Below are 15139 nucleotides of genomic sequence, written 5' to 3'. Positions count from 1 at the left end.
GCCTACTGAATGTTAGAATTCCAGGCATGTGCTATCTTGCCCTGTTGAACTTCACCTTGCATTTCCTTTTGCCTAACTGGGAACACTTTAAATTGATTGGCTACAGAGTTTTCTGCCCATAACGGTAGCTGAGAATTCAGAGGACACATAAGATTGTGTGTGTGTGTGTGTGTGTGTGTGTGTGTGTGTGTGTGTGTGTGTGTGTGTGTGTGTGTGTGTGTGTGTGTGTTAGTCCTCACTCTGTGTAACCTCAGGCAAGTCATTTAAGCTGTTTGCATCTGCCTTTTCATCTGTGAAATAGCGATCATAGTACCTACCCCTCCGGCCATTGCAAGACTGGAATGAAATAGCTACATTAGTGAAGTACTCTTGTGAGGTTGTTTCCTGCTCTTGGTGGTCAAATGCCATTCTCATACATTCTCGGCCCCTTTCCTGCCCCATCTGGCAGGAACAGCCTGGTAGCAGCCCCACCCAGCCTTTGTGAATTCTGCCTTGAGTTCTAGTGGAAACCTGTGCTTTGCTTCTCTGCCTTCTTCTTTGGGATACTGAGGCTGCAGATGCCTTGAGAGGCTAGATACTTCTGCCCTCAGCCATGACCACGGCGGAGCCCCCTTGGAAGCTCCTTGGAGCTAGGTGACAAGAAAGATGACACTTAACAGAAATGCTTTTGCTTGCTACAGAAATGGTTGGGTTATGTTTTTTTAAGTTTTGTGTTGTGTGTGTACTGGAACTGGGGTTTGAATTCAGGGCCTCTTGCTCTCCTTAATTTTTTTTTTTTTTTTTTGCCGGTCATGGACTTGAACTCTGGGCCTGGGCGCTGTCCCTCAGCTCTTCAGTTCAAGGCTATTGCTCTACTGCCACAGCGCCATTTCGGGTTTTTTTGTTTATGTGGTGCTAAGGAATCAAACCCTGGGCCTCATGCATGCAAGGCAAGCACTCTACCACTGAGCCACCTTTCCAGCCTCTCACTTAATTTCTTATAGCACTCTACCACTTGAATCATGCCTATAGATCTAGCTGTTTTCTGGTTAAATGGAGATATGAATTTCACTGATTTGTCTGCCCAAGCTGGCTTTGAACTGTGGTCTTCAGATCTCAGCCTCCTGAGTAGCTTAGGATGATAAACATGATCCATAAGTACATGGCTGATTTTTTTTTAAAATTGGATTAGGTGCTGTAGTTCAGTGCACTTGCCTAGCATATACAAGGCTCTAGGTTCAATTCAGCACCATCACCACACACACACACACACACACACACACACACACACACACACACACACACACACACACACACACACACACACACACACACACACACACACAGCTGGCTGTGTATCATAGTGGCTCATACCTGTAATGCTGGTACTTGGAAGGGTGAGACACAAGAGAATCATGTTCAAGGCCAGCCTGGTCCATAGGAGACCCTGTCTCAAAAATAACAAACAAAAAGTTTCAATAATAATAAAGATTGTGGACAATCCTTGAGTTAAGATTTTTTACCCCCTCTGAAGATTAAAAAGCAATGCACATTTAGAAATCACACTTCAAATTTTGATGGTTTCCATAGCTAGCAATCTGCAGTATGACATTCAATGCCAGGCAGCAGTAGTTCACAGTCAGCCACTTGAAAAGGAAGGGAAACAAATGACAATCTACAGTTACAGAGTGCTCTTTCTAGGCTGCACTGGTCTGTAGGTTAGGTGCATTGCTCATGCTATTATGTTTTTTGTTTTTGACTCAGGACTCAAGAGTAGGCTTTGGACTCCTTGTGATTACTATGTAGACACTCTACTACTGAGATATGCCTCTGGCCTTTTTTTTTTTTTTGCACTGGTTATTTTTGAGGTAAGGACTCATTTCCTACCCAGGAATGGCCTGAGTGATCCACTTATAGTTGTAGCTGGAATGATAGGCATGTACCAGCATGCTCAGTTTCTAATGTTGAGGTGGATTCTTGTGGACTTTTATGCCTAGGGCTGGCCTGGAACCACAGACCTCTTGATCTCATCCTTCCACAAAAGTAGGATGCCACTGCAGCCAGCTATTGGTTGAAAAATAGTCTTGTGAACTTTTCTGCCCTGGCTGGCTTTAAACTATAATCCTCCAATTCTCAGCTTCTGAAGTAACTAGGATTACAGACATAAGCCAACACCCAGCCTGAATGTTTTCAACTTAGGATATTTTCAGCTTATGATAGTTTCAAATTCAGAGATCATCTGTACATCTTTTGCTGACAGTTATTTTCATATCTCTAAGTTGGGTTTTCAAAGTCTTCCCTGTCACTAAGTAAAGATTCCAGACATAAACATACTCCGGGCAGTAAGATGCCAGGCAGACCAGGCCTGGGGCTGGGAAGATGGCAGATTGCAGCCCAAATGGCTCTAGAGATACTCAGCCTTTCCCTTTGTCTTGCCCAGGACGAAATGAACCCTTGAAGAAGGAACGGCTCAAGTGGAAGAGTGACTACCCCATGACTGATGGGCAGCTGCGGAGCAAACGGGATGAGTTCTGGGACACAGCACCAGCCTTTGAGGGTCGCAAGGAGATCTGGGATGCCCTCAAGGCTGCTGCCTATGCTGCCGAGGCCAATGACCATGAGCTGGCTCAGGCTATCCTGGATGGAGCCAGCATCACCCTGCCTCATGGTGAGTAGGCTTTATTGTAGCTAGAGCTGGGCATGGCTGGGCAGGGGGTGGGGAGGGACAGGGGAAGTCATTAGCCGGTGTCCAGGAGTTTCTCTCTCTCCATGCTTATAAAGGCAAGAGTGTGTGTGTGAAGCTGGTTACTTGTTCATTTGAGCAGCCCACTCTGAACGTGGTCTAGGGAGGCACAAAGAAACAGATGACACAGGCCCTACTTGCCTAATGAGAGGACAGAAATACACCAGCAAAGCTGAAAGGTACACACTTGCTCGAGGTGCTTAAGGTCTAACAGCTAAGGAAGGCCCCAGTCTTCTACTCGGTTATATGCTGGACACAAAACTCGAAGCTTCTCCTGAATTATCATTTACATTATTGTATCCTATGGGGGACAAAAAGCAGACCTGGTCTTAACTTGATTCTTTTCCCTTCCTAACTTTCCCAGCTTTGACCTTGAGCAAGGAAAGCACGTGTCATCTCAGAACCTTTGCCATGTTTAAGAGAGATGTGTGTTAGGATTCAGCAGGATGCACCTAACATTATCTAGTCCAGTTCGAGCACTTAGGAGGTGCTTCAGGCTCAGTAGATGTATTCCCACCTGTTCTAACTTATACTAGTAAGGAAACTAGTCCATCCCAGCACTCAGCACATGTACTCACAGAGTTTTTGGATGTCAGTCCTACTCTTCCCAACTGGTCCTGTGTTCCTATCAGAGCTATCTTAGACAGACCTGACTGTGAGGTGACTGTGGAGCATTAGACAACAGAAATTGGTTTGTTATAGATCTGGAGGTGGGATATCAAGATCAAGGTGATAAACTGATTTAGTACCTGATGAGATTCTCTTGCTGTCTTGCAGATGGCCACCTTGTTATGTTCTCAAATGTCAGGAAGAGAGAGGGAGAAAGGACAGAGAGTTCTCTGGTGTGTCTCTCTTTTTTTTTTTTTTTGGTGCCAGCACTGAGGCTTGAACTCAAAGTCTGGGCACTGTCCCTTAGCTTTTTTGTTGAAAGCGAATGCTCTACCACTTGAGCCATAACTCTACTTCCAGCTTTTTAAAAAAAAATTGTTCATTGGAGTTAAAAGTCTCATGGACTTTCCTGCTCCTCAGATCTCAGTCTCTTGAATAGCTAGGATTATAGGTGTAAGCTACCAGGGACCAGCATGGTAGCTCTTCTTCTTATAAGGATAATAATCCTATGGATCAGGGTCCCACCCTTATGCCCTTTGTTAACCTTATTACTTCCACGTAGGCTCTACGTCTACATATAGTCACATTGGGGATTAGGGTTTCGATACACAAATTTTGAGCAAAGAGCATTCAGTATGAGATAGCAGGTCCCCAAGTCAACACTTACTGCCTTCACGTTCCCATAGGCACCCTCTGTGAATGCTATGATGAGCTGGGCAATCGCTACCAGCTGCCCATATACTGCCTGTCACCACCTGTGAACCTGCTGCTGGAACACATGGAGGAGGAGAGCCTGGAGCCCCCCGAACCCACACCCACTGTGCGCCGTGAGTTCCCACTGAAGGTGCGCCTCTCCACGGGTAAGGACGTGAGGCTAAATGCCAGCCTGCCCGACACAGTGGGGCAGCTCAAGAGGCAGCTACACAGCCAAGAAGGCATAGAGCCATCCTGGCAACGATGGTTCTTCTCCGGGAAGCTGCTCACAGACCGTACACGGCTTCAGGAAACCAAGATCCAGAAGGATTTCGTCATCCAGGTCATCATCAACCAGCCCCCACCACCCCAGGACTGACAGGCCATGGACTGCTGGCAAGAGAGGCCACGGAGGGCCTCAGCAGGCCTGGAGGGTCCTGGCCTGGAGCACAAGGTCCCCACCCTGCTGCTGCCTTCCAGTTGCTGTTATCTTCAGGGCCACCTCTGCCACCATATGGCTCTGTGTGAGCTGTGAAGGGACCCTGCCTCTCAGCGCACTGTGGTTCACCAGTGTCTAGCACCCAGTGCTGCCACACACAGCCATTGCCAACCTTGTCAGAGAAAAGGTGGCCTAGGGCCCTCCATCCCGCCTCTCTCCCACAGCAGGTTTGAGCCATGGGGGCCTGCCTGGAGGCCCTGGAGCCCAGATCTGTCATCTGGTGCTGCCACTTTGCTCACTCCAGTTTTCTGCTCAGGGTCGGAAGCAGCTGCTGTCTCCCTCATCTGCCCCCACCCTGACTCTGCCCTGGGCACAGTGCCATTCCCCACAGGGGAAGGAAACACCGGCAAGCCCAGGGCATGGGGAGCCTGAGGCGGGCCTCTGCCTCTCCCTGCCCCCCAGCACAATCGGCAGAGATGAGGCAAGTGGCCAAATGGCTGGGCTTTATGGCAGGGGTCTGCATGGGGCCATCTCCTGGCTGAAACCCAAGTGGTGAGGGTGTGCAGCCTGGTCGTGGCCCCCACAGCAGGTCCCTGTGTACAGACATATCTGAATATTTATCAATAAAGCCTTTTGCTCCTTGTCTCTTGCCTAGCATTTGAATTGTGAGTTCTGATGTTTGAAGGTAGGCACAACAGAGCATACAGACTTACTCATCTTCTTGGCCTTAATCCCTGCTCCTCTGTCTTGTAGGTCCTCAGGAAACTCCACTTAACCTCAGAACCCACCTCATCTTTAAAGTGGAGATGCCGCCCCCTGTCCTGGGCTCTATTGTTGCTGGGAGGGTTAGAAGTTGGCTTTACTTACTGCTGGGCTGCTTTGCCTCAGGGGAGGGCTGGCTTGTGCTCAGGTAGTGTCAAAGCACAATCTGACAAATTGAGTGTGTGTGTGTGTGTGTATGTGTGTGTTGCAGCTTTGTGAACCAGAGAAAAGGGGACTAAGGAGTTCCTTGTACTCTGGAAAGGGACCATAAGGAGAATCCTAGACACAGTGGTTTAGTTGAGGGCCTGCCTGTGTGAGGGCTAAGCAGCCCAGAACCGGGGCATCTGTTGTCCACTGGCAGATGAAGCCTGGGTCACGGTGACCCAGAGCTTGAGCTTGTGAATGCCAGGTGTGGAACTGAATAAGTAGAGTTGGGAGTACTTTTCATTTTCAGTGATCACAGCCTGCCTGGTCAAGGTAGCCCAGCTCTGCCTTCTTTTTCTTTTTGGAGGGTGGAGGTGGGGGGAGGGTTGTGAGGCCTGAACTCTGGGCCTGGGCGCTGTCCCTCAGCTCTTCAGCTCAAGGCTAGCGCTCTACCACTTGAGCCACAGCACCACTGCCGGCTTTTTCTGCTTATGTGGTGCTGAGGAGTGGAACCCAGGGCCTCATGCATGCAAGGCAAGCACTCTACCACTGAGCCACCTGCCTTGTGTTCTTTGTCAGCTGGCCTTGACTCTGGCTCTGGCTTCCTGAGATCCTTCCCTTGAAGTACCCCTGGGAGTCCTCTGTCTAGTGGGAGAAGAGAGGGCTGAAGTCCATCCTTAGTTAATGGACATCCCACTTGATTCAGTGATCCTTCATTAGAGGGTGCTGTGTGGCTGTGGAGAAGCTGAGGCTAGCAGAAACTGCGGTCAGAAGGTGGCAGCTGCTGGGGCTGGGAAGTTGGCTCAGTGGTCGAGCGCTTGCCTTACATGCCTGAGGCCCTGGGTTCAATTCCTCAGCACCACATAAGCAAAAAGAAAAAACCCGGAAGTGGCGCTGTAACTCAAGTGGTAGAGCGCTAGCCTTGAGCTGAAGAGCTGAAGGATAGTGCCTAGGCCCAGAGTTCAGGGCCCACGACTGGACCCAAAAAAAAAAAAGAAGATGGCAGCTGCCCCTACTCCCACCACTGGCCTGCATAAGAGCCCCATAGCAAGCATGCCTGCTCATGGCATTCTGGGGGCACAGGCCTTTCTTGGCTCCTGCTTCTGGTTTTCATGCCTCCTGGCTGGTGCTGCATAGGCAGGATTTCTAGACATCCAGCAGGTGGCGATGCCACCAAGGCCAGTAGTTTCAGCAAGCATTTTGTCCTGTCTAGCTGCCCTGGCTAAGTCCCAGTCAGCCCCAAGCAACCAGGACAGAAACAGGACAGGCTCCTTTTCACAGTTCTGCTCTTGGGGCACTATGCCCTCTGGCTCTAATAGGCCTGGGGCTGGGGGAGGGGTAAACTTCCCTGGCCCAGACTCCCCATACTCCCTGGGCTGCCCGAGGTGAAGGTGACAGGTGGGGGAGGCAGGTGGAGAATTGGGCCAGTGAGCTCATGGCGAAGGCGCTTGGTGGGTGGGGTGGATGTTCTGTCTATAAAGCCCCTCGCTGCCCTGTGGCCTGCAGAAGCAGTCATGGACAGCACCATGGAGGGCTCTGAGGCAGTGCAGAGGGCCACAGCACTCATTGAGCAGCGGCTGGCACAGGAGGAGGAAAGTCAGGTGAGAGCAGGGTATAGGGGCTGGGATAGAGGTTGGTTGATCCATCTCTGCTGTCATAGGAGGGGAGCACTTGAGGGGGGCTGGACAGATGTCCCCAAAGGTTCAGATCGTTCCAGGGTACTCCTGGGGGGGGGCGCTGATGCTTCAGTACCCCAAGTAGAAGCAGTAAAAGTGGAGAGCCAAGCTGAGTTTCCTAAGAGCCTGCCCACCCACTTGGGTTTCAGGACACTGGCTAGCTGTACAGGCCAGAGCTGGGCACTGCCTGAAACTGTCAGGAGTATGCTGTAGCGAGTTCCCCCAGCTGCTGAGGAAGGCTGGGGCATGAAGAACCCCAGGGTTTGGTCCTGTCAGGAGAATGAAGATGAAGAATTGATGCTGAGAAGGGAAGCACAGACGTTTCCATGTGGGCTGAGGGAAGCCTTTGGGACACAGTTGTGGGACAAGACTGTTAGCTTGTAAATTTTATTCAAACACTTGATCTAATGTCTGTGCTGCCAAGAACCCTATGTTAAGAGGTATGGAAGACTGATAAGGCTCAGACTCTGCTTTCTTGTTGCCAACCTACTCTTCACTTTAGCCTTAGCTGCAGTGTCAAGAAACAAGACAGAAGGCAGAAATGGCTAAACAGATGTGAACTTCGTGAAGGAGCACAAAATGTGGCTGAATAATTCCATCTGGGCCTTCAAGGTCCTCTCTATGGACAGGATGGTAGCTAATGCCTATAATCTCAGCACTCAGGAAGTGATGGTAAGAGGCAGGAAGATTGTAAGCTCAAAGCTAGCTGGGCTACATAGTTCCAGAGTAGCCTGGGCTACAAAGTGAGACCCTGTCCCAAAATAAGAATTTAAGAAAAAGGTGGTGGGGCTGGGAAGATGGCTCAGTGGTAGAGTGCTTGCCTTGCATGCATGAGACCCTGTACCACATAAACAAAAAGCTGGCAGTGGCACTGTGGCTTAAGTAGTAGAGTGCTACCCTTGAGCTGAAGAGCTGAGGGACAGCCCCCAGACCCAGAGTTCAAGCCCCATGCCTGACCAAAAATAAAAAAAGTACAGACCAGAACTGGGGTAGAAATGACAGGAGTTAAGGTCTTCAAAATGTGGCTGTAATGAGAAAGTGTGATACTAGGTGCAAAGAAAACAAACCAGACAAAGCTAAGTAAAAGGCAGCAGGGAGCCACTAAGTGTAGAGTGAAGGAGAGTGGTGCCATCTGGCCCATTTTATTTTATTTTTTATTTTTTTATTTTTTTTGTCGGTCGTGGGGCTTGAATTCTGGGCCTGGGCGCTGTCCCTCAGCTCTTCAGTGAGCGCTCTACCGCTTGAGCTACAGCGCCACTTCCGGTTTTGTGGTGATTTATTGGAGATAGGAGTCTCACTGTCTCTCCTGCCCGGGCTGGCTTTGAACTGCGATCCTCAGATCTCAGCCTCCTGAGTAGCTAGGATTACAGGTGTGAGCCACCAGTGCCCAGCCTGGCCCATTTTAGAAAGATAGTTCTGATGACTCGAGAAGAACTTATTGGAGGAGCAAAAGCTAGAGGAACTTGCCTTAGGGGAACTCAGCTTAAAGAAACCATTCAGACAGAGGAAGTGTGGTTGACTGAGGGGGTACAGATGAGGGAAGCATTAGAATGCCACAGAAGAAGAGATGAACGCAGATTCAAGAAAGAGCTAGCCTGGACAAAGGCTGCTCAGTCCTGGCCAGGCCATGACTGGATCTCCAGGAATTCCACTTCTCACTTCCCTTAAGGGCCTAGCCTCATGTGACTGGCTGGTTCCAGGCAGGGGAGTCATGCTGTGTCATTCTGAGAGTGCTGTCATTAGGGAGACAGGAGCCCTTAGCAAAGGGACACAGCAGTCCTCTTCCATTCATTCACCTAACAAATATAGCTCCAGCACCGTGAGGACTCAGGGTGTTGCCAAGCCAAACTTCCCACCCAGTGCCTGGCTTGGTGCCAAGCACTGCTGGGCATTCTCTCCTGTCTTGTAACCTGCACAACACTATTAAGCCAAGTGGAAGTTTTGTTTTGTTTCATGCACTAACATCTAATTTAACACTCATTGAGTACTTACTGTATGTCAGCCCACAAATCTGAAGTGAGGAGCAATAGAGTCTACATGGATAGATGGCCTTAAAAGTCCATGGGTGAGCCGGGTGCCAGTGGCTCTTGCCTGTACTACTAGCTACTCAGGACTGAGATCTGAGGATCACAGTTCAAAGCCAGCCTAGGCAGGAAAGTCTGTGAGACTCTTATCTCCAGTAAACCACCAGAAAAACTGGAAGTGGCACTGTAGCTCAAGTGATAAGAGCCCTCGCCTTGAGCTGAAGAGCTAAGGGACAGTGCCCAGGCCCAGAGTTTAAGCCCCACGACCAACAACAACAAAAAGTCCCTGGGTAGCTGCGCTCCCGTGGCTCATGCCTATAATCCTAACTACTCAGGAGGCTGAGATCTGAGGATCGTGGCTCAAATCCATCCCAGGCAGGAAAGTCTGTGAGATTCTTATCTCCAATAAACCACCAGAAAACTGGAAATGGTGCTGTGGCTTAAGTGGTAGAACACTAGCCTTGAACTGAAGAGCTGAGGCACAGTGCCCAGGCCCAGAGTTCAAGCCTCACAACTGACAAAAAAAAAAAAAAAATCCATGGGTGAACCAGATACTGGGTGGCTCACATCTGTAATCCTAGCCACTTGGGAGACAGATCTGAGCATTCCATTTGAAACCAGCAGGACAGGAAAGTCCATGAAACTTATTTCCAGCTAACCACCAAAAAGTTGAAAGTATAGCTGTGGCTGAAGTGGTAGAGTGCCAACATTGAGTGAAAAAGCTAAGGGACCACACCCAGGCCCTGAGCTTAGGCCCCAATACAGATGGACACACACACACACACACACACACACACACACACACACACACACACACAGGATGTGTATAGATTATATACAAATAATTTTCTGTTTGATACAAGGATCTTGAGCATGCACAGATTTTGGTATCTGTAGGGCATCCTAGAGCTGATCCTCTGTGGATGAACTCACTCCAGTGCTTCAGGCTTGCTTGGTTGGGGGCCATGCCAGTCTCTGTAAGCAGTATTTCAGGCAGGATTGGAATTAAGGCTGGGATGGGGAAGTTGTCACCTTTTCGATGGCTCCTTAGGAGTCCTGCTTTCATCTGGGCTCGGAGGCCACACAGGAGATCTTGTGTGGTCTCCTTCGGGTGAATGCAGGAGAGCCCCTAGGTTCTGGAGTAGGTGCTCTTTTCCGCTCTCTAGAAACTCCACGGTTCCACCCACGGGAAGCTGCCCATGGACTTGCTGGTGCTAGAGGATGAGAAACACCTGGGGGCCCAGAGTCCTGCTTTACAGAAGGTGAAGGTAAGTGGAGGACCTGGTGTCTGTGCTCAGAGACAGTCATGGCCTAGCCCTTCCTTCTTTCCCCAGGGGCGCCACTCAGCACCCACAGAGAAACTGTATTTCTGCAGAGTCACAACTCTTGAATCTGTGCCAGATTCTTGAATCCTGTCCTAGAAGAAAAGCTGGACCTTGGGTCCCTATGTTTTGAGGACTCCCTACCACCCCATCCCTGCCTTCTGCTGAGTTCAGGGATCTTCCAAGGCTGGCAAAGTCCATGCCTTGGGGGAGGGTTGATAGGCCATCCTCACCCAGGGCCAAGAGCGTGTGCGCAAGACATCCCTGGACCTTCGGCGTGAGATCATTGATGTGGGTGGGATCCAGAACCTCATTGAACTAAGGAAAAAACGCAAGCAGAAGAAACGGGAAGCTCTGGCCGCCTCCCAGGAACCTCCTCCAGAACCTGAGGAGATAGTAAGTGTTCTGAGGAGGACTCCTTTGTGGGCTGGGGGAGAGAGAGGCCCTGGGTCACCAGCATCCACCACAATGACTGATGCTTCTGCTACAGACCGGCCCTGTGGATGAGGAGACATTTCTGAAAGCTGCAGTAGAGGGGAAAATGAAGGTCATTGAGAAGTTCCTGGCTGATGGGGGTTCAGCTGACACCTGCGATGAGGTGATGGCTATCCCCCTTGCTGGTACCGGCCTCCCTTTCAGAATTGCCTTAGATCTTGCCTCAGCCCATTAGGAAGACTGTAACATAACTATGCGCATTTGTTGGGTGCACTAATGGAGTCCAGATTAGGGTAGTTCTGGCATGGAGGTGTCAGTACTGACATATAAGTACCATCTTGAAGGTGTGCCAGATTATCATCAAGCCCTCCTAGAGGTGAGTGCATGACAGACTGTGCAGAGGCAGGGCTGGCAGGAGGGAGGTTGAAGTCCCTTAGGCAGGGGTTCCAGGACTGGCCTGGCTAAAGCATGAAAGAGCTGGCAGGACTGAGACTCAGCTCAGGGCTCGGAACTAAGTTACAGCAAGGCCTAGGTCTCGTCTTTGTAGGGAGATAGCCTCAGGCCTGGATCTAGAGGCCAGGCCCTAACATCTTCTCTGGGGACAGTTCCGTAGGACAGCCCTGCACCGAGCCTCCCTGGAGGGCCATATGGAGATCTTGGAGAAGCTTCTGGAGAGTGGGGCCACTGTGGATTTTCAAGACCGGGTGAGAGAGAGGGCAGGTATTGGGTGGGAGGGTGGAGGTGGGTCCAACACCAATAGAACCCCTCTCCCTGCCAACCCTGGACAACTGCAACGTAATAGACTACTCAGACCAGGCCTCGATCTCTTTGGGTTCTGTGACATTGTGTAAGCCCAATCTCCCTCCTGAGCATCCTCTGTAACTCTGGCTTGGATGGGATAGGCCATGATTAGTCTTCCTGGAGTGTCTATGCCCATCCCTTGTACCTTTCTGCTAGGTGTTCCCCTACCCTTTGGGCTGGGAGTCCTTTCTCCATTTCCTGCAGCTCTGCCATTCTTCCCTTCTAGTTGGATTGTACCGCCATGCACTGGGCCTGCCGTGGAGGCCATTTGGAAGTCGTGAAACTCCTGCAAAGCCGAGGGGCAGACACCAATGTGAGAGATAAGGTGGGACAAGCAATGCCCAGGTACAAGAGACATGGAGGGGGTTGTGGGGAGGGGGAAGAAATTTCAGGTAAGCGCTGGTGGTAGGAAAGTAGTGGTGAGTTAGTCTAGAGTTTCAGCTGCAAAGTAGCTGCAGGCCCTTAAGGGACCTGCTCTGGAGGTCAGAGCAGGAAGAACAGAGGATGGAAAAGAATAGAAGACATGATGTTGGCAACACGGAAGAAATAGTTGTACTGTCAAAGCTTGTAGAATTCACAAATATAGACCAAGATAATGACAGTTTGCCTTGTGAAGGTTAAATTGTGTTTGTAACTTTAAACATCACTATCCTGCAATACTGTGAAATTGGTGAGATTTATGTAATCCTTTAGTCCCAATAAAATTATTATTAAAAAAGACAGTTTAAAGCCAGAAGTGGCGCTGTGGCTCAAGTGGTAGAGCGCTAGCCTTGAGCTGAAGAGCTGAGGGACAGGGCCCAGGCCCAGAGTTCAGGCCCCACGACCAGACCAAAAACAAAACAAAACAAAAAAAAAGCAGTATGTTGGAGACTTGAGGCCCCATCAGAAGTACAGGATTTTTTTTTTTTTTTGGGTCCGGTCGTGGGGCCTGAACTCTGGGCCTGGGCCCTGTCCCTCAACTCTTCAGCTCAAGGCTAGCGCTCTACCACTTGAGCCACAGCGCCACTTCTGGCTTTTTTCTTTTTGCTCATGTGGTGCTGAGGAATCGAACCCAGGGCCTCAGGCATGCAAGGCAAGCGCTCTACCACTGAGCCACCTTCCCAGCCCCAGAAGTACAGGATTTATTTACCCATTCAGTCCTCCATCAGCCTTCTATATTTCTGTTTATCTACTTCTCCATCCACTCATTTTTTTCATTTATTTGTCCATTTATTAATCTATCATCCACCCATCGATCCATCCATTCATACATTATGAATAAGTACCTAAGCTTCTGAGCCTCCATTCCTCATGTATAAAATGTTTCACAGAGTTCTTGCGTAGATTAAGTGGGAAAGTGTATGCAAATTAGTTACTTACTCAACATAAAGCTTTTGCCATTCCCATCACATGGTCATCTCTCAATAAATAGCATCTATTATAATTATTTTAAAAAGAAGTGCTTTGTTGAATGGCAACTCCTTTGTATAACTAAAGGTAATAATAATAAAATGAAGGTTTGACTGGGACTGGGACTCAGTGGTAAAGTGCTTGCTTAGTATGTGCAAGTTTCTAGGTTTTCTCTCTGTCATATGATGATGATGATGATGATACAGAAGGAAACAGTTGCTCATAGCTGGATGAGAGGGAAACCATGACTGGCTTCCAGAGGAAGCATTCAGGGCAAGTTTGAAGCTTTACAGTTAGGGCACTGGATAGGATGGTGGGAAATGCTGCCATTCCCTCCCATTTTAGGGCCCAGGACTCGGGAGGGGGATTAAGCTGGCATGGGGGCAGCCTTCACACTAGGGCACCCTAGTCCAACCCCCTCTAACTGCAGCTCCTCTTCCCTCCAATGCAGCTGCTGAGCACTCCCCTGCATGTGGCTGTCCGTACTGGACATGTGGAGATTGTGGAGCACTTTCTATCCCTGGGCTTGGACATCAATGCCAAAGACAGAGTGAGCGCCCACCTACCTCCCTGCTGCTTGCCACCACCACCCTGGGTGTATGGGCAACTCAAATGATGCCACAAGTGGGTGAATGGTACTTCCTTGTGGGATCACAGAATTGTAGCTTGTGAATAAGGTCCCTAGCCCACTTCCTGTCAACCAGCTCCCCACCCACTGTCCCTAAGGGCCATGCTGAGTGCTACATTGACTCTAGGAAGGAGACAGTGCCCTGCACGATGCTGTAAGGCTCAACCGCTACAAAATCATCAAGCTGCTGCTTCTGCATGGGGCTGACATGATGACCAAGAACCTGGTGAGTTCATTCCTTCCCTGATTCAGTAACTAGAGTAAAACCTTGCACAGTGGAAGGTCTGGAGGCCCTGGGGCAGCCTCTGCCTCAGCCATCATTTCATTGGCTCCGACCTTAAGCACAGTACAGGCACGTGTCTTCCATTCTAACCCCACTTCTCCCTACCCATGTCAATGTCCAGAGTACTACACGTAGGGAGAAACAGCAGGAGGGCCAGTAAGAGGGCTTCCTGTAAGCCCTTAAGATAGGCCAAAAAGGATCCTAAGGGGGTAGACACAAGGAGACCAATGTCATGGAGGGACAGGGCTTGAAGGAATCAAAACACTTGCAATGTCCATGACAACACTGTGTTGGTTCCTGGCAGTCCTTGAGTTTTGAAAGGATCAGTGTCCCTTGAAGCTTAAAATCTTCCTTTTGAGGACCAGGTCTCTTGGCCCTAGTCTTTCTTTGGGGCCCAAAGCAGTCACACAAGACAGGGGCATAGGAATCCCTAAAGGGATGCCAGGAAAAGCAATAGAACTCTCAGAGTGTGGATGTTCATCAAACTCAGCACTATGACTGGAGGCTGGAGAATTCTTGGTTGGGGTGGGGGCTGTCCTGTGCCTGGTAGGATGTCCAAGCAGCATCCCTGGCCTTTGCCCACTTGATAACAGTAGCACCTCACACCCCACCCCTGATATGACCACCAAAATGGCTTCACCCCCTGGTCAGTTGCCTCAGTGGAGAATCATTGGTATAGTTGAAGGCACCTTTGGGTAGACTTCAACCCAGGAATAGATCTCCTTGTGGTTCCCCTCAGGCAGGAAAGACCCCCACAGACCTGGTGCAGTTGTGGCAGTCTGACACCCGGCATGCTCTGGAGCATCCTGAGCCAGAGTCAGAGCAGAATGGATTTGAGGGACCTGCGAGTGGACGAGAGACTCCCCAGCCTGTACCAGCTCAGTAAATGCCTGCCCTAACTCCTTCATCCTCTGGGTGCAGCCAGATGGTCCTAGAGTGATCCTCAGACCTAATGGGACCTAACCACTCTTCTGTGAGGTCCAGAAACACTCACAGATTAGCACAATAAAAAGTTGGTTTTGCTACTTATGATGCTGTCTTTCATTTGTGTTCCAAATATTTAAGAATAAAAGCTAGGGGCTGGGAAGGTGACTCAGTGGTAGAGTGCTTGCCTTGCATGCATGAGGAGGCCCTGGTAAACACCACATAACAGAAAAAACTGGAAGTGGTGCTGTGGCTCAAGTGGTAGAGCATTAGCCTTGAGCCGAAGAG

The 15139-nt window shown here is 49.8% G+C and overlaps 2 protein-coding genes across 4 annotated transcripts in view; both read left to right on the top strand.

Moving 5' to 3' along the window:
• Ubtd1 (ubiquitin domain containing 1) overlaps window positions 1–5126 on the top strand; it is a 60097-nt gene extending 54971 nt beyond the window's left edge. The window contains exons 2-3 of the mRNA XM_042689552.1: window positions 2420–2647; window positions 4018–5126. Of these exons, the coding sequence (XP_042545486.1) occupies window positions 2420–2647; window positions 4018–4403 (614 nt within the window). The 3' untranslated portion in view covers window positions 4404–5126. The remainder of the gene's footprint in view (window positions 1–2419; window positions 2648–4017) is intronic.
• Window positions 1392–14952, top strand: Ankrd2 (ankyrin repeat domain 2). 3 transcript variants are annotated; one of them, XM_042689550.1, is made up of 9 exons: window positions 1392–1396; window positions 10236–10337; window positions 10629–10787; window positions 10882–10989; window positions 11432–11530; window positions 11854–11952; window positions 13468–13566; window positions 13772–13870; window positions 14667–14952. In XM_042689550.1, exons 2-9 carry the CDS (start codon window positions 10269–10271, stop codon window positions 14811–14813), a joined length of 879 nt encoding a protein of 292 aa, XP_042545484.1. In that variant the 5' UTR covers window positions 1392–1396; window positions 10236–10268; the 3' UTR covers window positions 14814–14952. The 3 variants fall into 3 exon arrangements, 2 of the variants coding, with proteins under 2 accessions (XP_042545484.1, XP_042545485.1); XM_042689551.1 differs by lacking the exon at window positions 1392–1396 and adding an exon at window positions 6734–6970; XR_006148852.1 differs by lacking the exon at window positions 1392–1396 and adding an exon at window positions 6803–6970 and having other exon boundaries at window positions 13743–13870; window positions 14667–14751.
• Window positions 14953–15139: the final 187 nt, after the last annotated feature.

The sequence above is a fragment of the Dipodomys spectabilis genome, unplaced genomic scaffold (assembly GCF_019054845.1).
Source record: "Dipodomys spectabilis isolate Male_0828 unplaced genomic scaffold, ASM1905484v1 ptg000125l, whole genome shotgun sequence".
NCBI classification, from domain to species: domain Eukaryota; kingdom Metazoa; phylum Chordata; class Mammalia; order Rodentia; family Heteromyidae; genus Dipodomys; species Dipodomys spectabilis.
This window is presented reverse-complemented; position numbering and strand designations above follow the sequence as displayed.

Excerpts from the sequence above, each read along its gene's own strand:
- Ankrd2 (XM_042689551.1), top strand. The coding sequence starts at position 6,884 with ATGGACAGCACCATGGAGGGCTCTGAGGCAGTGCAGAGGGCCACAGCA. Across the intron at positions 10,990-11,431 it reads CAGCTGACACCTGCGATGAG|TTCCGTAGGACAGCCCTGCA; the intron begins GTGATGGCTATC and ends CTCTGGGGACAG. Across the intron at positions 11,531-11,853 it reads CTGTGGATTTTCAAGACCGG|TTGGATTGTACCGCCATGCA; the intron begins GTGAGAGAGAGG and ends CTTCCCTTCTAG.